Here is a 23,729-nt window from a genome sequence, read left to right as displayed (position 1 = left end):
GTGTCCTCTACAGTGGACATGTATGAAATGATGTCCAGTTTCATAACAGGAAGTCACATTTTGATTTGAAACCCCATAATGAGATCCTGAGATGTTGATTTATGACAAACAATTTGAAAATTAATCAGATTTAAATTATAATTACAAAATATTATCATAAGGATGTACAATTTTATCACTAAATTAATGTCAGCCTTTTTTAAAAACCAAGGAGAGGGAGTGGTGATGGGGAAACAGCCAATCATTTGGTATCTCTGGAGAGCCCTGAATGTGCTCTGTACAGGACATCCAGACTTAAAACTGTGACATGTGAGGTCTCAGAGAAATTCACTCAAATATAATGTCCTCTACAGAGGCAAAAACTCCATAGCTGGGTCTCAGGAGGATATATAACCAATTAATCATTCTTTTAACGACATGTTAGTAAAAGAAATAATTCCAATGGAAGTATTAAATAGGCTCAGCTGAGAGAAACGAGAACTAATGGATGGAAGGGTGAATGAAAATGAAGCAAAAGAAGCATCATCACTGGGCAGTGTCATTCAAGTTATGTAACACCGTGTTCCAAGTGAGGACTCAGTAATTGAAGAGGGGAAAAATCCCCCAAATCCTTTTCCAAGAATAGAAAACGATAGTGGAATCGTTTGTCTAGTAGTCTACGGCTTTATAAGCATGATTACTTTGTTGTAATGCGACTCATTTGAGGCAAACACCACAACTCGGGTGACATTTCTCGCCATACGGGCATTTCTGGTCCTTGTCTTCATCCAATCTCCATCTCAGACATTTACGCCGCAACCTACCTCCATAGCTCCTCGACATCAATGACGTTTGACTTTCGAGGCGTGCCTAAACAGTTTTTGATTGACAGTCCACTGGCCAATCCACGCGTTCGTTGTGCAGAGAGTAGCCAATCATTGGCCTAACAGCATAAACCAGCGTTTCATCAAGCTCGGTTTAGCGGTCTGTTTTGAGCCAGGAAAAAATTGGCACAGAGCACTAGCACAGCCTGCTAACATATACTTGTGATAACAGGTTAGCAGTTAGTCGCTTAGTGAGTTTAGCAGTAAGGATAAAGAACATTCTTACCTTAGTGACCAACATCTGGGTATGTAGTCGGTCAGTGAATGTGTATGAATGTGGCTTTTGGTGCAGGCTGGGACGGCAGCTAACAGGGATTAGCTGTACGGGGAGCTCCTGCTAGCAGTGCAATGCTGACATACCTTTCGACGGCTTGCTAAGTATCTCATAAACGGGGATTTTGGTGTGACTTCAATCGGAAAAATCGTCGCCATTCATACGCGGATTGTATTCCAAAGCCGAGACCGGTTTAAATAGTCCGATAGTGAAGCGCTTGAGTTAGCTGGCTAGCTGGGTCGCCTGTAAGTACAAGGTTAGCTGCTTAAAACGAACCACCTGGACCCGAGAACCATCGAGAGAGGTAAGAAACCCAATTAAACACTGCATTACTAAGTTGATAGGGATTTTGCGTGATATTTAACAAGCGGCCGGTCATTTAAAGCAGACTGACTAGCTAATTATTTATAACTAGAGAGCTATGCACTCTAAAAGATCCGAACCACTGAGACACGATCGTGCTTTGATTACAATCCTGTCGTTCAGTTTCGCACATATTTGCTCACTTGATAGTATTCGGAAACGCCTTCTTCATGTTGGTATGGGATAATGCTGTGAAATGAGCACCGGTTATTCACTGTGCTGTGAAGATTATTGTATTTTCTTCACAAATGGTGTGGTATATTCTTAGGCTCCTGTGAGAGTCTGATCAGCTTTTGATGGGATGAGAACATCATCTCACTTTCCAAATCTGAAGTATTCTTATTTTGATTTCCCTCTCTCAACTCTTTTCGCAGCTTGCATAAGCCCTTTTTGAAGTGTCCATTTGATATATTGTCCAGAATGTGTTCACTGGGTCGATCTTTGAACATAAAAATCCAAATAAGCAGTGTTGGATTTGTCACCTTCAGGTTTTCTATTGCTTTTGCCGGCTTTACCAAGTCAACAATCTTGTCTATTGGCCTTGTCTTTCAGGCTCTTGGGAATGCAATATACTCCACACCTGTTTTTGTTCCACAGCTGCAGTCATGCCTTTCGCGGGCTGACAATTGAGACTTTACAGGCACACTGATTCGACCTCTTCTGATCTCCTGGTTTTATGTCTGGTAGTGTTTATATTGAGGCAGGACACAGTTTTATCTGTCAAGGGCTTGCATTTCATCAGAAAGCACATTGCAAGTTCATACCAGTCACTTTTGCTGAGATAAAGAAAATGTACTTTGTGTTTGGAAACAAAAATGTAGTTAAACCTTGAGCAATGTGAGTGACTTGTCAGAACTGTCTGTAGTCTCTACATAAAAATGATCATGATTTGGATAAAGCGTATTGGAGTACCTACAATATGTAGAAGGAAAGTTTGCCGTCTTAAACTTAAACTCAGATCCAGTGTTCACGTTGCCAAAAACAATAAGTCAATGTAAAGGATAACTATCTGTATAATGGTTGTAATTTGAGTCAAGCATTCTAATCATTGAGATGAGTCAATTGTATGTTTCAGGGACCTTTCTTATAAAACAAACAGACTGAATCTGCTATATTGCAGTATGTTCTTTTTAAATTTGAGGTCTGTGAAGTTTGAAAGTGTGAATGTATTGAAAGTGGTTTCTTTGCGGCAAAAAAGTGTTTGCTACTCATGACGATGGAAAGGATTACAATATAGTCAGGTGTGTCATGTCGCATCAGATTTGAACAATTTGATTTGGAAACAAAATAGTATTTTGTAAAATGAAATTGCTTAATTATTAGATAAAAAAAATGTCAAACATTGTTAAAATTATTAATGTGCATGTCAAAATTTGGTCAGTACAATGAGAATTATACCAGTGTCATGTTTTAAGCCGCCTTTCCACTTTCTCTGACTTTTGCATGTGGTTGTCCTTTTTTGCCTGCATTGGCAGTCACACAGAACTATCAGTTTGTTCGTGAAGCATTTGTTACCATCCGCTTGTTCACCATGGTAAAATGACAATGTATGAATATGTCCACAAAAACGGCCAGTATGTTTGAAAAAAAAAAAAAAACACTTTTTTTTTTTTTTTTTAAAAAAAAAAAAAAAACCCTTTTTTTTTTTTTTTTTTTTTAAGGACTAATCATTGTAAATAACTAATATTATTAAAATAATAATTGTGGTCATACTTATTCATAATTGGCCTTTTAACAGAAGTGGTGCAACAAATTGTTGCTGCTGTTTTTTTTCTTCTTCTCTCTCTCCCAATTTTTTTTTTCTTTTCATCTGGAGTAGGCATGGGCCGGTATGAGAATCTGACGGTATTATAACCTTAGATAAAAATATCACGGTTTCATGGTATCACGGTATTGCGATTACAGCTCTAAAATATGTTGTTTTTAATAAATGTTTGGGTAAAAAAACTGAACACATTTTATTTTTAAGAAACATATAGAACATTTTGGAACAGTAAACATGTCAGGCTAAATAATTAGAATACATCATTAAATTATTCTTAATTAAATGCGGTCACTTAAGTGAGCCTAAACCTGCAGCTCAACAATAATCAGAGCATAAATTCATCTTTTAGTCCAAGTTATGATGCAGGAATGTTCACCTTTCCCGGATTAAGTTTGGAGCTATGGTTTGGAGCGGTGAGGTATGAGGATGTGTGCACATACACACATAAGGAAAGAGAGAGCGCGAGTGTCTCACACGCGCGCGCGATCTCTCTGTACAACACTCAAACAGTGGCAAAGTTTTTTTGTTTTTTTTTAATGCGTGATTTTGAACAGATGTAAACAATGGCAGGAGGCTTAAAAGTATAGACGTGATACCAGCTAAATTTAATTATTGTACTAAATCGAAGAAAAGTAGGCTACAGTACGTACTTTAGACTGCTACTCCTCACTCTGTGAAATAACGTGAGGGAGGAAACTAGTTGACGTTAGCTAGTTAATTAGCCATGTTATCTGCCTCGGTAGCAAGCCAAATAGTATTTATTTCAACACTGAAACAAACGGCGGGTGGGTCTCTGTCTTGATCGGGGGTGAAAGAGGGAGAAATGAAGATGACAGATATATAGTTTATGTTCGACTTGGAAGTATTTATTTAGCAATCGGCGCTAAAACATCATCTGTACGGAACATCATTGTGTACGGAACATGGTTAGACAACGTTACCCAAAAAATTCCCATACGACAGACTTCGTCTTTTTCGACGGGGGAAAAAGTTCCAGGGATTCATCTCCTTCGGCCATCCCACACACAGGTGACTCCGCTCGCACCAACCTTAGGGGGAGGGGTCGTGTGACTCGCTACGCTCTTCGCTGCACACAACTGAGGGAGTCCTGCACTTTCCGTCTTTGACGACACGTAAAACAACTGTGCATACCGCAGGAATGGTATAACGGAAAATTTTAGTGGTTTTGAAACAGTGACTTTTCCAAACCGCGGTATACCTTGAAACCGGTTATCGTCCCATGCCTATTCTGGAGTCATGTTTTAATTTAACCAAGAACACCAAGTGGATGAGAACTGCCACTAGAGTGTCCACTCAAAAAATAGGTGTATGGTGATGGTCAGGCATAGAAATAAAGAATTTTTGTTTGACCCATCTAAATGAACTCCAAGAGAGAGGTTTAAAACATTTTAGGAGGTTACAGAACCCTGGCAGCACGCTTCAGGATATGTAAGCATTTTAATTTGTGTAGCAAATCAACCACCTAAAAAACATTGAACGCATAAAAAAAAAATTGCTGTTGTGTTGTCTGAAAAAAAAAAAAATGGATCAGAGGTGTACCATGTCCTGTTCGTGATGTAAGGGAGTGTAATAATTTGGAGCTGCTTTGGGGATCTGCCCTCAGGGATATGACAATTTTGCACAGTCGTAACAAATTCTGTATTTTGCAAGGGTGTTTTACTGGAGGTTGTAAGAGCATCAAGGTGTCCGTTTGTGAGCCGAAGCTATTTTTTACCTCTAATTCACCACTATGTCCAACTGTCTTTGTGCGCGCGCACGACTTCCGGTGCGTGCGGTGTGTACGCGCTCTGGCGTAGTTTACGTTAATGGGTGTGTTGTCGCGAGAGGAACAAATGACAGACACAGTTTATTAACAGAAAATAAACAAAGTGTCCAGAAAAAAGGGGATCTGGTGTCCTGCTGCGGGGTTCGTGCAGGGAAGGGCAGTGGTCAGGAAGGAAGGAAGGGTCCAGGTAAGGGTCGGAGTCCGGCGGCCGCATGCACTCCCCACTCCGGTCAGGGGCGCGAGGGGCGGAGACTTCTATCAGCGGCTTCATCCTTCTCTCTCTGCCCACGGCGCTTGAAGGGACTAGACGGCCCAGCATCCTTGCCCGACGGCCGTGTAATGGGTGCGGTTCTCGTCTGAACTGTGGGTCCGGCACTATGGCGGCACGGGAGTCCCTCTATGCACCCACGAGGACACCAGCGTGCATGCACGGGGAAGAGACCGGTCTCCCGAGGAGAGGCATTTAAACAGCGGTGGTGATGAGGCTCCATTCGGTTCAGGTGTGCCCCATCACACGCCGCCAGCCCTGGCTATTTCAGCGCCCCTCCTCTCTCACGCACCCACTCATGTCGGGAGCCTGGCGAAGGGCGGCGATTAAGGGACGGGGTGATGCTGATAATTAGGGGGAGGCAGCCGACTCGTCACAGTGTGTTGATATCCAGCCGAAGAGCAATCAACCATAACTTCAGGCGAGCAGGCTCAGAAGTCCGTTTGAGCAATCCGGATAAGCGCAAGTAAGTACCATTTTGATTAGCCGTCGTACCTACAATGACTGTGCACTGTGTAAACAATGAGTGACGTATACGCGTGAGAGATCACTTCCGGCGTTTACGTAAACTCGTAAACTACGCCAGAGCGCGTACACACCTCACGCACTGGATGCCGTGTGCGTGCTCAAAGCAGTTGGACATAGTATTAGAGGTAAAAAATTATATAAATACTGTTCGGTTTCTCGCACAAACCGATCGTTTTGTGTGTTAGGGCATCAATGTGTCGTCACGAGCCGCAGGGTTTAATTTGGATTTGTCTGTGCATGTTTTTTTTACACTCATAGACTTTGTTACCATTGCCATCCATTATAAGACTGATGGACTCCAACGGTTGGCGTTAAAAATCATCATTTGTGTTCTACTGAAGAAACAAAGTCACCTACATCTTGGATACCCTGGGGGTAAGCAGATAAACATCAATTTTCATTTTTGGGTGAACTATCCCTTTAACTGAATGTGGGTCATGCTGTAGAACAATGATCCTACACTCTTAAGTAAATGTATAACCAAACAGCTTCAGTAGACGACATTTTACACTTCAGAACAGCCAAGTCAAAGTCCTGACTGCCTGGTTGACACTTCCTTGCTTGACATGACGTGAGAAGTTTAATAGTTCAGTCTATGAACTCTGAAGAAGGTGAGCTTACATTTTACGTTCAATTAATGGACTTAAACATTATCACAGTCCTTCTCTTAGCGATGTATGCAAAGTCCTTGTGTATGAAACCTTGAACATCTGATAAACAACTTGGTATCTTGATTTATAATACTGTTAGATGAATAGGGAATAAATCCTGGACCGTCGTTAAGTGTGCGGTGCTTTTTCTTAGCACTTTAAATGTCAAGCTCGTACTGGCAGGCCGTTTAGGGCTATATTAGAGTCACCATAATGTAAACAAATCTGCAGAATGGAAAAGCAGTCGGCTGTTTTTCAAAGTTCACTTTTACATAAGGGTCTTGTGGTCTTAAGATCATATCTGTTTTTGTAAGGTGTCCACGGGCTACATGTGGCTCATTGTATGAAAAACAGATCACTCAAACCTTGTCACTATCTGAAGTTTAGTGATGTTATGATGTTTAGTTGATGTTATGACGTCATTGTTTATTATAATTTCAGATTTGTGACCTTTTATATTACAGTTTGGGTTGACATAATTGTTAATCATAGTTTACTTTTCTTAAATGACTTGTTCTTGTTTTTCAATTCATAAGCAGCAGTGAGGATGGCAGAAACACTTCCCTAAATGGCATGCCTTTGCCTCCAAAGTCCTTTTAGTTTATGACTGGTGTTATGACAGCCTCACATTTATCAGCATGATAACTGTCAGCTACACACTCAGTTGTGAAATTTATTAGCAAAGAGTTTTTGTTTGGCATGAGATCTTGCTTAAAGGATTAGTTCAATGCAGAATAAAAATTTCCTGATAATTCACTCTCCCCCTTGTAATCCAAGATGCTCATGTCTTTCTTTATTATTGCATCTCTGGAGCTCAGCCACAGTGATCTTTGGGTTCTTCTTTACTTCTCTCATCAAGGCTCTTCTCCCCCGATAGCTCAGTTTGGCCGGACGGCCAGCTCTAGGAATGGTTCTGGTTGTCCCAAACGTCTTCCATTTAAGGATTATGGAGGCCACTGTGCTCTTAGGAAATAAATAGCTCTTAAGTGCAGCAGAATTTTTTTTGTAACCTTGGCCAGATCTGTGCCTTGCCACAATTCTGTCTCTGAGCTCTTCAGGCAGTTCCTTTGACCTCATGATTCTCATTTGCTCTGACATGCACTGTGAGCTGTAAGGTCTTATATAGACAGGTGTGTGGCTTTCCTAATCAAGTCCAATCAGTATAATCAAACACAGCTGGACTCAAATGAAGGTGTAGAACCATCTCAAGGATGATCAGAAGAAATGGACAGCACCTGAGTTAAATATATGAGTGTCACAGCAAAGGGTCTGAATACTTAGGACCATGTGATATTTCAGTTTTTCTTTTTTAATAAATCTGCAAAAATGTCAACAATTCTGTGTTTTTCTGTCAATATGGGGTGCTGTGTGTACATTAATGAGGAAAAAAAATTAACTTAAATGATTTTAGCAAATGGCTGCAATATAACAAAGAGTGAAAAATTTAAGGGGGTCTGAATACTTTCCGTACCCACTGTATATATACATACATACACACACACACACACACACTTTTTAACCATAAATGCTCATCTTGCACTAGCTCTGTGTCCATGACTTCACGCATTACGCACTCGCGTTGGAAAGGTCACTTGTGGCATAGGAGGAAATACCGACCCAGTGTTTACAAAGCGAACTTGCAAAGAGAGTTAAACACCCTTTATAAAACAACAAGGTAAAACAATGATGTCACACGATTTTGAAGTTGGAGGAGAAAATGAGATGGAGTTTTTCACGCTTCCCTACATTTTTGAACCGGAGTACACAGACAAAGAACTAACCATGTGTGACCTTTCCAATATGAGTACGCAATGCGTGAATCTTGCAAGACAGAGTATATACACTTTTATTATTTTTTAGAAAATTCCTAGGGATGTAACGATTCACTCAACTCGCGATTCGATTCACTATTTTGATTTCACGATTCGATTCAATTCATGATTAAAAAGAAAAAGAGAGATTTAAGACAAATTATAAATTAAATGTGTGCTTTTATTATTGTTTGGACAAAATACTGTACGTATCTTTGTGAAATTGAAATATAACACTATAATAATATACTAATATAGCACTTGTAAATTATTGCTCTTTTGTTGGTTTTGATTGCTTCTATTGTCCTCATTTGTTAGTCGCTTTGGATAAAAGCATTTGCTAAATAACATTTTAATATAATGTAAATAACAAAACTAAATTGAAATTTTAAAACAAGCCCCAAATCAAATAAATAACACAAATAAAATAAATCTCTTCATATAAACAAACTAAGGCTTTGTCTGTGCTCTTAACGTTTAAAATTGGAGGCAACCACTGCATTTTAATCATGATCCAAACAAAGATGCTGCATACATGCAACATGAGCAGTTTTTAATCTAAATTACATTGTATAATTTCGAAATTTGAAGCAAAAACAATGGTTTGACTTCAGTTTTGTGAAATTGGATATAGATTTATCGGCCAACATATCGGTTATCGGCTTTCAAAAATAAAGAATAATCGGTTATCGGTATCGGCCAAAATTTTCATATCGGTGCATCCCTATTAAATATGCATTATACAGAGGCAAGAGGAAAAGAAAAAAATACCATCGAAAGACTGTAAGTTCCCTTCAGACATACATTCATATAAACTTCTACCCCTAATTGAATCACGATTTGTTTAGCATCTCAACCGATTTGAATCATCACATATTTAAATCGATTTTCAACCGGCTCGCGATTAATCGTTACATTCCTAAAAATTACAGATTGTTTCGCTAGACAAGACCATTATTCCTTGGCTGGGATCGTGCAGAGCCATTTGAAGCTGCATTGAAACGGCAATTTGGACCTTCAACCCATTGATTTCCATTGAAGTCCATTATATGAAGTAATATCCTGTAATGTTTTCCTCAAAAACTTTAATTTTTTTAGACTGAAGAAAGAAAGACATGAACATCTTGGATGACATGGGGGTGAGTAAATTATAAGGAAATTAATTCAGGAGTGAACTAGCCTAATCCTTTTAAAGGGGTCATATGATGCGATTTCAAGTTTTCCTTTCTCTTTGGAGTGGTGTGTGTGTGTGTGAGAGAGACAGAGAGAGCGAGACACATCACAGTGGAGTCAGCTGTCTTAACCGTGGCTTGTGTACTGCAAACACATATTCATCACTGTGTCTGTCCCCTTTCAGGCTGTCTTTACATTTATTTTGAAAGATGAAGCTCGCGATTATGGTAAGGGGCATTACATTTCCGACGAGTGCTTGTGGTGTTCGGCCAATCACAATGCACTGGGTCAGCTGGCCAATCAGAGCAGACTGCGCTTGTCGGAAGGAGGGACTTTGTAGAAAACTACGCGTTTGAGAGAGGCGGGGCATAGAGGACCTACAATAATGTACAGTATTTGAAAAATAATGTGTATTTTGAATATTATAGCATGTCAACATTGTTACACCAAATACACAAAATAGTGATCTTTAAAAAAGCATCATATGACCCCTTTAAATGTATGTCATGGCCTTTCATTTTGAAGGCTGTTCCCTTTTGCTTTGTTTGTTACAAAATTATCCATAATTTTTTAAATGCCAAGGACATTTGTCTTTGGTAAAATTACTTCAGTCTTCATTGGATTGCATAAGTAGTGTTTGACTTCATAAAATGAATGCTTTTATTTGTGTTATTGAACACTGAAAATTGACAATTGACGAGCTGCGCAAAAAAATCGCACGATTATGAACGTGGTTTTGTGCAGCTTGTCAGTGAACAACGGCTCTGTGTAGTAAATGCTGCTCAATGTGAAAGCACGCACGTGATGGAGATTTACAGCTGATTACAGAACTGGCTTTACTGACAAGATGCACATTAAATATCGCATGCGATTTATCGTGCAGCCCTAGTATAAAATCACATGGACACTCTTTAGATAGTGTTATTTATTGCTGCCTTTAGAAACAGAAATAACACCATAACCAATAATACAGCACAAAATAATAATAATAAAGACAAACAAATGTCTATCTCTCCAATTGGAATTAAAAAGGTGACCTCTGCTCTGTAAACACCCATGTCAGTATTTCCCTTTTGAAAATAACTAATGAAAATCGATCACAAAAGTATTTAGTGTTTTCTAGGGGTGCTCTGATTGATCGGCTACCGATCACTATCGGCCGATAATCATGTTGGGATGATTGATCGGCGGTCTCTACAAAGGCCGATCTCAAAAAAACAATCTCAAGCTGATGACGCTGCCATGAGAGGTTTGGCATGCCATGCAGCGGCACCGTCTCAGTCTCTGTCCGGCGCGGGTGAAATCATTATAATGCTGAAGGTGAGGTATTCATCTTCATATTTCTTCATTAGATAACTTATAAAGTAATTTGAAAACATTGTGTGAGATGTAATTTCACAAACAGCGAGAGTGAATGACCGCGCACGTGCTCTCTCAAAATACGCAAATGTCTTAAAATCACCACATCGCGTCTGTCTATAAGCAAGCTGCACGCAGCACAGTTGACACAGGAATTGTCACTTGCACAATCGAGGCAGTGTCACATCGTCACTAAAGTTTATAAATTGCATTACTTTTTCATTCTTGCCAGTGTTTAACCATTCAGCGCTCGCGCACTCTCCTGGAGACTGTGCGCTCATGCACACTCACACTCGCAGCGCGCACACATAATGCCAGGTTCACATTACTCCGTTTGCAGTGCGTATGTGGTGCGTATTTTTTCCGCACTCATGTTAACAGATTAATAAGGCGTGCACACTGCACACCATTGCTGTCCGGCAGTGCGTTCCACGAGCGGTGCGTCTGCAGCAGTGCAGAGATGGTTTCCGCACCAAGTCTATTTTTGCTGCGCTACAAGCGCTGAATTAAAGTAACAGCGCATTTTTGCAGTAAATATGAACATGGATTGGCACGAAAATGTAGTAACACTTCTTCACAGAGGGCCATGTAGTTTTGGATTTTGTTTTCCCTTAATAATAAAAACCTTCATTTAAAAACTGCATGCTGTGTTTACTTGTTATCTTTGACTAATATTTAAATTTGTTTGATGATCTGAAACATTAAAGTGTGACAAACATGCAAAAAAAAAGAAGAAATCAGGAAGGGGGCCAACACTTTTTACACCACTGTAAATCTAGAAGTAAATGCAAAAGTAAAAAGCATTGAATAATGTGTTGCTTATGTTTATTGTTTAAACATGTCTTTGAAAGATTGTATTACTGTACTGTGTAAAAAAAAAAAAAGGATTGCAATGCTGAAAAAGCAATTTCAGTGACAATGTTTGGATTTGAAATCAAAATAATGGATAAATGTTGTGTTTGTGGTAAACAGCCACGGATCAGTAGTGGACTCCTGTGTGAAAGCTGCTTCCCCTCTCACAAAAGTCACCTAAGAGGAATTCCCCCCATTTTCAAAAATGAATAAATGTCTAAAAATCCTGATTGGAGTATCACTATAAATAGTTATAAATTATAAAAAAGAAGGCTTTAAAAAGATCTGTATGTGATCGGTGATCAGCCTCAAAAATCCTGATCGGAGCACCCCTAGTGTTTTCAATTTGTACATTCTTTACATTTCTTTTTGGACCTAAGGCAGAAAACTGGAAACATGGTGAAAAAAAAATCTTGTTGGTTTTTGAACAATGTTAATAAGTATTATTAATATAGGACTATTAACTATATTTATCCCAAAGGGGAAACTATTAATAATGAGCGGAATAAACTGAACTATCATTGTAATCAACTGTCATCCATACGTATTCATTTTAATACTTTTTATAGTAATTCATATGATTTTACATGTGGCCTGAGAACATCATGTCTATTATTTTGGTTTGTGAGATCGGCACAGTATTTGAAAAATAATGTGTTTTTTGAACATTAAAGCATGTCAACATTCTGTTACACCAAATACACACAATAATGAACTTTAAAAAAGTGTCATATGACCTCTTTAAGTAACTAAACTCACATGTTTATAGAGAGATGCGCTGACGCAGGTTCACACACACACACACACACCTCTCTCTCGCTCTAATAATTAATTCAAGTAGCTAAATGTTATAATTAATTAATTCAAATAAATGTGATCTTACCACACTATTTCATCTGTCTGATCTGAAGTGGGCAGAATACTGAGCTAACGAGCCGTAGCTTCGCATCAGTCTTGCCTTCACGTCGTGCATTAAAAAAGCTGTGTATTCGCTCTTTAGCAGCAGTTTTTACAGCAATATTTAAATGACACCCTGGTCATTCTTGGTGTACCCAGAATAGTCCCACACTATCGACTTCAGTCATTTCTCTGGTGGAAATATAGGATCGCTGTTTGGTTCCTCTGTCATAGTTAATCTAGTAGTGTGTGTAGTAGCCTCTGTGTCTCTGATAAACACAGCATTTTAAGCTGGTGCACCGCTAGTGTAACTTTGTTTTCGGTTTGCGCAAGTTGCAACTGTTCCGTTCTGTGCAACAGAAACACTCGGTGTAGCGGAGCCTTTACGATTAATTAACCGTGACATTTTAAAGCACGGTTAATTGTGAAACCGGTTAATCGCTGCATCCCTAGAGAACACTATTCTAAACTGTCATTTTATTTATTATTTGAAGGCCAAGTGCCACTAATATTGTTGTTAAAAGGTTTAAATAAAGGAGTTAATTTTTAAGTATTATTGTTCTTTTTTTACCGTGGTATCGACTTGGTATCATGTACTTTTGGTCATATCAGTACTGACTACTAGATTTTTGGTATTGTGACATCCTTATTATAAACTGATGATACACTAATGGCCCCCATGTTTTGTCTGGTCTTTGTTTAGGTTTCTTTTTGGTAATCTGGTTCTGAAATTGATGTGTCCCAAATGTAGGACACAGGGCAGAACAGAAGGTCACATCCATAGACCCCCTGTAGATTTTCTCTGAAGAACAAAGTATCTGCGCATGCTGTGAAATTAATCAGCTGTCTGTTACTGTCATCTGGCTCCTACCATAGCAGAGTGTCAGGATGTTAATATTTTAGCTGAAAAGACCGGTGGGGTTGGGAACCAAGTACTGGTTTGTATTCAAGATGAATGATTTTCATCACATTCTACATTCTACAATCACATTCTTGCCTTTTTAAGCACCTAAAAACAAACCTGAACTCTTTGTTTATCGGTTTGAATGAGTCTGATTCACTCACTTACTGAATCTCTCAGAACGGTTCTTGACTTATCCATACAACCTCTAATCTTTACATTCAGTCATGTCCAATTATATATGAACTAACTGTTACTTAAAAAAAAAAAAAAAAGGCATGGCATGGTACCACCAGTGTAATTTTCAATTTGTTTTTGTTTAGTTTTTGGTATTGTTTTTAATTTTTGATTTGGGTTGTTCTTGTTGTTTGGTTTGTTTTATTTTTTGTCACTCATCTTTTTGTCCAACGTTACATGCTGCTACTCCCCATTCGAGTGGAGATATGGCCTTGCTCAACACTTGTACAGTGTGAAGTCCCCACCTCCTTCTGCTACTCCTCCACTTCCTGCTCTGCCTGGTAGCAGTACTAAAGCCTGATCACTTCCTGCCCCATCCGGCCCATGGTAATCCCAGTGCATGGCATTCCTGTGGGTGTGTTTTGAGCCCTTACGTAAGACTGAGAAGCCACAGGGACACCAGCCTAAGTACAATTTAACCTGTAATGGCCCACCGCTGTTTACTAACAATACATTTGAAAGGCAAAACCAGGTACAGGTTGAGGGCTCAAGTGCACATCTTTCATGATAATGACCGGGTGAGGATTATAATTGGTAACAGACTTTACATATAGAGTGTGTCTCTGATGGCTTAAAATGCCTCTTGCATAGGAAGCTCACTTGCTTCTGTCACTTAGATTGAATGTTCTGCTGCTCAGTAAAGCCAAACATGTGAATATGTCTTCACTGCCATTCACAACTCCTCTCCCGTAGCCTCATGGGATAGTAAAGTGTCCATTGGATGCATGCTTCAAAGTCTCGATGGAAGTAGTAGGTCAGCAGGATACGTTTTGCCTACTGTTTTATGAATACTGTGAATTCAGACATGCTACTCTTTTTCACACACTATTCTAGTAGGGAATATTTAGATGGTAATATGTAGTAATGCATATTTAGATGCAGCCATTAAGTGCTATGGACTTTCATTACTGTGCCATATTTAATTTACATGAATGAAAAAGTTTGTGAGTCCATTCAGTGGGTTGCATTAAGACATGGGTCTTAATGTTTTTTTTTCTCATCTAATTTTTTCAAATGATTTGTTTCTTGTCCACTTAAACTAACTATGAAGTACATGGAAATGAGGTCACCATGATTTTTCTCCTCAATTTAGCCTCATTTTGTGCAAGATTTCTGTTCATTCTGCACATTATCACTCTATTTTTCTCTTTCTTTGTCACCCATAAACTCTCTCTGGCACAGGGCTATGTCTTCAGCAGCCACCACAGCCCCGTCAGTGGACAAGGTGGACGGCTTCTCCAGGAAGTCGGTCAGGAAAGCCAGGCAAAAGCGAGCACAGAGCTCGTCCCAGTTCAGATCTCAGGACAAGCCCATAGAGCTGGTGCAGCTACCTCTGCTGAAAGGTAAGCTGTGTTTACGTGGCCAGATGAAGATAATGGTTTGCTGATGTCATAGTGCTTTGAGCTAGTTTTATTGGTCTGATAGAGCTGATAAGGATGGTTGTACTATAATATCAGAAAAGGAAAGCAACGCATTAAATGCAGACAAACTGTCGCTGTGTTACCATATGAATGAAAGGTCTTAATTTTCAAGATGGGATGGTTCTGTTAAGTTTGTCATGTTGTCCCAGTTTTTATGTTGTTTTTTGGGGTTAAGATTTTTAAAGGTGACACATTATGCCCCTTTTTACAATATGTAATATAAGTCTCTGGTGTCCCCAGGATGTGTCTGTGAAGTTTCAGCTCAAAATACTCCACAGATAATTTATTATATAATTTTGAAAATGCCTATTTTGAGTGGAAGCAGAAACACGCTGGTTTTAGGGTCTGTGTCTTTAAATGCAAATGAGCTGCTGCTCCCCGCCCCCTTTTCCAGAATAAAGCTGTGCTTTTACAGCTAGTATCTGCTAAAAACATCTGTTTTGGTTCTGATTATCATGTTTATCGCGCTGAAATCATGCGTTTTAAACCATACGAGTTTAAACTGCAGATATAAGGTTTTCTGAGAGCACACATCTGAAGCACACAGACAGAAAGCTGCTGTCACAGCATGTGAGTACTAAGTTTGTTAAAAACACGCGAGTTACAAAAACAGTCGGTTATGTCTGTGAAGGTAAACTGTTGGGAAATAAATCGCATGTTTATTTTAGATCTGTGTGGGAGCAGCAATATACAGTAGCCTAAATCAATAAATCCACTGCTCTCTTGTCTCCTCTGAGGCTGGGACTCTAAATAGTGTTCTGTGCTCGTCTGTGCAGCCAAAGACAGAACAGTTAGCATGTTTTGCTCAAACTTTTAGCATGGCATTAGAGCTGGTACACCGTTGTCGCTTGCGAAATCAAAATGACGGCGCCCTGGGTGTAAACTTACAGATTAAGGGGCGGTAATATTATAATGAGATCCCTTTGCCACGTCACCAAGGGAGCGAAATCAGATGCGCTTGTTTTCTCAGACGCTTGCAGAAAAAGGCTTCCCAAAACAAAGTTACTGGGTTAATCTTTTTCACGTTTCCTTGGTTGGTAGATGCACCGGGGACCTGATTATAGCACTTAAAACCTGGAAAAGTCAGATTTTCATGATATGTCACCTTTAAGTCTTTTTATGTCTCTTATGCTCAACAAGGCTGCATTTATTTGAAGATAACCACAGTAAAAACAGTAATATTGTGAAATATTATTAGTTTATTTAAAATTCCTGTGACAAAATAAATGTTCAGCATTATTACTCTAGTCTTCAGTGTCACATGATCTTTCAGAAATTATTCTAATAGCTGATTTGGTGCTTGAGAAACATTTCTTATTACCAATTTTGAAAAGTTGTGTTGCTTAATATTTTTGTTAAAACTGTGATGCATTTTATCAGCATTCTTTGAATAATAGAAAATTCAAAAGAGCAGCATTTATTTGAAATGGATATCTTTTTTTTTTTTTTACATTATAATCATCATTATTGTCACTTTTAATAAATTTAATGCATCTTTAATACTTTAATCCAGCAATTTATATAAAAAAAAACTTTAAATGTTTTAATAAAAGAAAGCCAGTTCTCATGTGTATTTCATCACATTAATCATGAACATGTTACATGTTAGACTAATGTTTGGCATCCACTGTATCTAAATACATTTATGAACAGTATATCTCTATCAGTATAATGTTTTATCATTTAAAAATCATTTAAAACTTCTTTAAAATGTTGCTGTGCATATGCTGTCTGTGTAAAGTGTTTAAATACTATTAAGCCACATTACTAGACCCATTACTAGTAATAAGACACACATATTACGGTGTCTTGAATGGCTTTCCAAACTCAAGCCCGTATCAGCTGGAATATTTAGATGTCAAATGGCAGATAAGTACTTTAGGCTTCCTACCAACACCCCCAAAACATGAGACAGTTTACAGTAGAAAAGTCAAAGAGGTTGATGTAAACCATTTGTAGAATTTTAGTACTCCTGTATTGTTTTGCATTAACTCTTTCTTTCTGTCTGTCTAGATGTTTCTGCACAGGAACAACCAGAGCTATTCCTCAAGAAACTGCAGCAGTGCTGTACTCTCTTTGACTTCATGGAAACACTGTCTGACCTCAAAATGAAAGAGTATAAACGCTCCACCCTTAATGAGCTGGTGGACTATGTCACCCTCAGCCGGGGCTACCTGACTGAGCAGACCTACCCCGAGGTGGTCAAAATGGTGAGATTTAAAGATTAGTAGCACGCACTGTGATTGGAAGTTTTCTGTGATTTGTCTAGTTTATATGCCTATATAATTAAGGGAAACCTCAAGTGTTGCCTCTTTTCATTTCTCACAGGTGTCCTGCAATATTTTTCGGACTCTTCCGCCTAGTGACAGTAATGAGTTTGACCCAGAGGAGGACGAGCCCATGCTGGAGGCCTCATGGCCACACTTACAGGTAGAGAGCCATTGTCAGCATCAAATTAAATAAGAATTAATTGGCATTTTAAAACTTAATGCATGTAAAAACAGACAAAGGTCAATCAAACATGTTAAAAAATCAAACAATATGGGCTTTAAAAAGTCTTATAGTTGAGATAATTGAATGGTTTTATTTCAAGGACAAGTTTTCTGATATCTCCCTCCTTTTTCCGCTTAAGCTCGTTTATGAGTTCTTCATTCGCTTCTTGGAAAGTCAGGAATTTCAGCCCAGCGTTGCCAAAAAATACATTGACCAGAAATTTGTATTACAGGTGAGTGATTGTCTGTGAAATGTTCTTTGACTTCTCATCCTATCATGAATCAAATGAAGCCAGTATTGCCAGTAAAACAGTACAAATATAGCTGTCTGAATACTTCAGTTGTGGCATTTTGCTGTCAAATATGTTTTGCATAATTACCACTAAACTGTACATTTGAGTTTGTCAATGATTACCAGGTCCCTACAGTGTTTATTTTATTTTAGTAGCTATGTAATAAGAAAGGCAATAAAGCGGTACACATTGCTCATGTAGTTAATAAAACTCCTCTTCTGAATTTCTAGCTCTTGGAGCTGTTTGATAGCGAGGACCCACGGGAGAGGGACTGCCTGAAGACCGTTCTGCACAGAATCTATGGCAAGTTCCTTGGCCTCAGGGCCTTCATCCGCAAACAGATCAACAACATTTTTCTTTGGTAAGTAACTGTCAAGTGTTTTAGTTGTGTATATACAAAATTAAATATTAAGGGGTGCTGATATAGCTCTTTTTCCTCTACTGCTCTGACAGTTTTGTATTTGAGACCGAACACTTCAATGGCGTAGCTGAACTGCTGGAGATTTTGGGAAGGTATGTCATATTTTAGGACCCATTCTTTGGTCGGCAGTGATATGGAGAAATTTAAACCAAGAAATAGAAAGTTTGGAAAGACATGAAGGGTGACCCACAGAGGTCACATTCCTGTTTTATTTTACTCCACCCTGTCTTCAGTCCTGAGGCATCCAGAAGTCTGAGTCTACTGCATATTATCAATGTCAGAACAGAAGTGAAGTCTCACACGTCTCTGGTTTTACAGCATCATCAATGGTTTTGCGCTTCCTCTCAAAGCTGAGCACAAACAATTCCTGGTGAAAGTGCTGCTGCCTCTGCACACAGTGAGGAGCTTGTCTCTCTTCCATGCCCAGGTACAGACACTCATCTGTTTGTTACATCTACACATGTCTGTGCTTGCCTGTCTGCATTTCAGGGGCAGAAGAAACTGATTCATGTTTCCATGCTCGTTTATGACAGTTTATGAATCTAAACATTTGAAATGCATTTGTTAATCTGAAGTCATCTCTTGTAGCTGGCCTATTGTATTGTACAGTTCCTAGAGAAAGATCCCACGTTAACAGAACCTGTAAGTGTTCCTTGTCACCATTATCTTCCTCATTCTTCATCAAGTTCCATCTTGTTTCAGCTGGTTTCTAAAGGATTTTCACTAGTTGGCTCTTTTTTTTTTGTAGGTGATCAGAGGCTTGTTGAAGTTTTGGCCAAAAACATGCAGTCAAAAAGAGGTAATGCCTTCATTTTATGGAATTATACCTGCAAGTTGTTAATCCATTGTCCATTTTTTTATGATTTCCTCTCAGAAGGAAACTCTTTAATTGTTGCAACTTCTACCAAAACAATGTATCTTAGCAAGTGCTTTCTTAAACTAAATTCAGATTTTTTTTCAAGAGAATAGCTTAATATGCTTTTCCTAAATGTTTTTTTTTAACCTTGACTACATTGTTTTCTTTTGTAGGTTATGTTTCTTGGAGAGTTGGAGGAGATTCTAGATGTGATTGAGCCCACTCAGTTTGTTAAGATCCAAGAACTGCTCTTTAAACAGATTTCTAGATGTGTGTCCAGCCCCCATTTTCAGGTAAACACACCACACCCTAAATCCTCCTTACAAACCTTGTAATAGCTAGTAACTTAAATATGAATATTTTCGAAAACAAGTTCCCCATCATTGCAGCGTCACAGGTTGTCAATTTTCTATTCACTAGTGAGAGAAACCATGCTCCATATTTGCTCACATTACCAGTAGTGGTCGACCGATATATCGGTTTTGCCGATTAATCGGCACCGATAGTTGATTGCTAGAACTATCGGCAAAAATCCATACCGATAGTTTTTACCGGGTTGCGTCCATTGCTGGAGCAGCTGAGAAGGTCCGTTGTCATTATACAGTACGAGAGTGGCCTGTGGAGGCGGAATCACTGATGCCTCGTGGTGTTTGTTTTGACGCGTGAGGCTGCGCGCTGCACAGAGCGCGACACTTCAGATGACGATTTAAAGCATCGACAACAAAACCGTACGTATACAGTTAACTACAGTACATATTTTCATATCATTATAAAGTAATTCATTTGTTGACTTGATGCTGCATCAGTAAAGAAAAAACAACAGTATGTTTGCTGTTATGGCTCAAAGGATGCGAACATTAGCAGTATCTTAAACAATGTGACCAAACAAACGCAAGTTTGTTACGTTTGTTACCATCTATTTGCATTAGCTTATGTCCATATTTAAAGTTAGTGATGTGAGAAAGCACATTGTTCATGCAGCCAACAGAAATCCTGCCACGCCACAGAGCTCCACTCACATAGTTTTCCATTAAATTACATTATATTTGTCCCAAATCATTGTAACTGTGCACAATGATATCACCCTAGGCTGGAAGATTGTTTATTGTGAATTTTTCAGTGAAACGCTTTCTCTTTCCGTTTTGCTAAATTTTTTCAAACACCGAACTTCAAACTCATCGATGCCACTTTGTTCATTCCTGAAATTTTGCCTGTTGGGTGATTGAATAAACTGGTTTAGACCACTGCTTGAATTGAACGCGACGTGTCCGGTGTGTGATGCCTGTGAGTTGTTCTAGAAGAGTGTCACATTTTTGTCCGATGCACTAATGCCATGTTTAGTTATTTTGATTAGATAATCATTAAGTTTTCTAAAATAGAAGCAAATAAAGTGTGAGAGTATACAGACAATATACATATGCATGTAATTTCAATGGCCTTTGCATAAATATTTTAAGATGGCCATCTTTAAGTATGTCTGTTTATATTTTTATGAAATGGTAAGCTGTAGAAGTATTGTTCGTTGTCAGTGTTAATTTCAACATTTACAAATTTTTAATCGGTATCGGTTAACTTTAGTTAATGAACTAGGAACTAACATTAATGATCAATGAATAATTAATATATAAATATTTTTATTCTATTTAAAAACTATTGTCCAGTACTGCTTTTAATTAATTATTTATTTATTTTTGTAGTAAAGTTCAGCACCATTATATTTTTCATTCAGTATCTTAAAAAAATCTATCGGATGGTTATCGGTTATCGGCCACTGTGGTCAAACCTTGCTATCGGTAAAATCCACTATCAGTCTACTTCTAATTACCAGTTCTCTGTAAAGATCAGTAAGCATGTTTGATCATTAATATCACAAAATTCTGGGCATAAGATCTATTAAATAAAAAACGAGGAAAAAAGTTTGCTCCAGCAACATCGACTCTGCTTTCACTATTAAGTGTGCAAGTGAAAGTGTTCAGGTTCTACAGTCTAAAATCCCTGTGTAGAACACTACTGACATTAAAATATTTTAAATGTTTTAAATGGAGGTTGTATAATGTTTCAGGTGGCAGAACGAGCTTTGTACTACTGGAATAATGAGTACATCATGAGTCTGATTGAGGAGAACTCTAGTGTAATCCTGCCTATCATGTTTGCCAGTCTCTACAGGATCTCCAAAGAGCACTGGAACCCGTAAGTTTCATATTTATTTGTGTATTTTTTCTTTTCATTAAAAAAAAGTCTTTAGTGTCACCTGATCCTTCAGAGATCATTCTAATATGCTGATTTGCTGCTCAATAAACATTATTATTATTATTAACCTCAATTTCCTGTAGCACATGCAGATATACATATCATTATACACATACAATTCATGAAAACAACATGCGCGCGCACACAAAAGTAAAAACATTATCAATGTTGAAAATAAATGTGGTTTGTATGTTGCTCTTTTTTTCAGGATACTTTGAATAGAAAGTTCAAAGGAAAGGCATTTATTTGAAATGGAAATCTTTTTTGACATTATAAGTGTCTTTAATGTCATTTTTGAATAATTTAATATAGCCTTGCTGAATAAAATTAATTTCTTTAAAAAAAAAAAAAAAAAAAAAGTCCAAACATGTGATTTGATCAGAAAGTCTGAACATTAACAAGATTGATATACTTGTAAATGGTATTGTCTCTTTGCGCGCATTCTTGCACTTTTGAAGAAGTGGTTTGATGTTCATCATGTCTGCTTTTCTAAACCATCAGGGCGATATCAGCTTTGATCTACAATGTGCTCAAAGCATTCATGGAGATGAACAGCGCCTTGTTTGACGAACTTGCCGCCAATTACAAATCAGACAGGCAAAGGTTAGAAACAGACAATTAACGGTATTGTTGTGAACTCCTGCAGTTTACAAAGCAGCTCAGATAACTTCTATTTTATTGGTTTAGGGAAAGGAAGAAGGACAAGGAGCGAGAGGACCTATGGAGGAAGCTGGAGGAGCTGGAGCTCAGACGAGGCGTCCAGAACAGCGACGGCGTCATTCCCACCTAACACGGACCTCGAGTCTGCCCTTCTGTGTGGCCCCAACCAATCCCTTTCTACTCTGCCACAGGGGCCCCGTCCCCCTATTTGCTTCTCATGCTGCGTACTTTACTGCACACTCCCTCGTTCATTTCCTCCCTTTCAACAGCACTGTAAATAATCCTCTTCCTCTTTCCTGTATCATACTACTACACTGAAAGGAAGAAGGAAAAAAAACAGAAAATTTGAAGAGACTTAATATGCACTCCTCGGTGTAAAAAAAAAAAGGTAAAATAATCAACTGTGGTCAAAGGATATATTTAAAAACAAAAAACAAAAAAAAAACTTTCAGTTCAGAAATTGTTCAGCGTCTCCATATCAATATATTGTTCTCAAGGAAGTGCCCTGAGACTTAGGGAACTGTGCTCACCCTGCGATTAAAGATGTCTTATGCGAGGACCCCATCACCACCACATTTTTTTTTTGTTTGTTTTTTTTGGTCCCTTATGAAGAGAGACTTTTCCATCTAGACATAATTTGACTCCCCTGACTCAGGGGACACAAACCAGAAACCCATGACGTGAATCTAAGGAAAACAGTGGAGGAAAAAAAAACATTAAACATCCTCTCTGTGGTGTGTATTTTTTTCTTTTACAGGATGATCGGCCCGGTACTTTACTGTAAAGTATGGACAGGTGTCCATAACTTAATCTGCGAGTTGGGCTGCAGTTGGCTACGGTGGTATACTTCGCTCAATAAAGAGGACAAACCTCTCTGAGGACCTTTATTTTTTTAACTTGTGAACTAGATAATGATCTGGTCATAGTTTCATGCTGTCTGCTGTGGAGACTCTTGGGAATTCCAATTTCTTGTGGAAATTCAGTAGTTACCAAGAGTACGTCAAGCTCGGTTTCTCCGACACTAGCAAGGACTCGTGGAATTTCAGTGGCACACAGTGTTCAGAGCTCATCCAGTGTTTTTAAAACCGTTAAGTGACATATATTTTTCGTAAAGAACATTCTTGACAGCTTCTCATGTCCACCCAGATTTCCACTGCTTTTTCTATTTGTTTTGATTTCAGGGTGGGTGGATGTCATCTACATGACCGAGCTGAGAGAGACAAGTTTTTCCTTTCTTTTCATGGAGTGTTTGAAATGAAATCCTGCTTATGTTGGGTTTTTAGGGCCTATGTAGGTAAACGCTGATCCGGTAGGTCATAATCGCTCTTCTGAAATACCAGCCGCCAGGGCAGGCTAGAACTAAAAAGCACTTCGAGATATAGCTCATTAGTTGTTCTCGTGGGACTTCAGCCCCTTTTTTCTCTTTTATTTGAAGTCCCAACAGTCGTGGTTGTGGATTTTACATGTGAGGAGGATGTATTTTATAAAATTTTATTTTTTGGGCTTAAACACATGTCTCTCTCTCTCTCTCTCTCTCTCTCTCTCTCTCTCTCTCTCTCCCCCCCCCCCTGTGTTTCTCTTTCCCCACTCCCCCCTTTCCTTTTCTTTT

General features: G+C 38.7%; 1 protein-coding gene across 1 annotated transcript; it reads left to right on the top strand.

The window, feature by feature from the left end:
- Window positions 1–948: 948 nt before the first annotated feature.
- LOC107563687 (serine/threonine-protein phosphatase 2A 56 kDa regulatory subunit epsilon isoform-like) lies at window positions 949–22,989 on the top strand. The gene is made up of 14 exons (XM_016248625.1): window positions 949–1,441; window positions 14,910–15,070; window positions 17,162–17,358; window positions 17,477–17,578; window positions 17,781–17,873; window positions 18,164–18,294; window positions 18,387–18,446; window positions 18,673–18,781; window positions 18,943–18,996; window positions 19,103–19,153; window positions 19,384–19,503; window positions 21,273–21,400; window positions 21,962–22,063; window positions 22,148–22,989. Exons 2-14 carry the CDS (start codon window positions 14,914–14,916, stop codon window positions 22,248–22,250), a joined length of 1,407 nt encoding a protein of 468 aa, XP_016104111.1. The 5' UTR covers window positions 949–1,441; window positions 14,910–14,913; the 3' UTR covers window positions 22,251–22,989.
- The last annotated feature ends 740 nt before the right edge of the window (window positions 22,990–23,729 follow it).

This window comes from Sinocyclocheilus grahami, unplaced genomic scaffold, assembly GCF_001515645.1.
Source record: "Sinocyclocheilus grahami isolate Dianchi unplaced genomic scaffold, SAMN03320097.WGS_v1.1 scaffold886.1, whole genome shotgun sequence".
In the NCBI taxonomy this organism is placed as follows: Eukaryota; Metazoa; Chordata; class Actinopteri; order Cypriniformes; family Cyprinidae; genus Sinocyclocheilus; species Sinocyclocheilus grahami.
This window is presented reverse-complemented; position numbering and strand designations above follow the sequence as displayed.

Bases quoted from the DNA above. Each gene is read 5' to 3' on its own strand.
- LOC107563687 (XM_016248625.1), top strand. From the start codon at position 14,914: ATGTCTTCAGCAGCCACCACAGCCCCGTCAGTGGACAAGGTGGACGGC. The intron at 17,579-17,780 runs GTAGAGAGCCAT...TTTCCGCTTAAG, and splicing joins CCTCATGGCCACACTTACAG to CTCGTTTATGAGTTCTTCAT. The intron at 21,401-21,961 runs GTAAGTTTCATA...CTAAACCATCAG, and splicing joins TCCAAAGAGCACTGGAACCC to GGCGATATCAGCTTTGATCT.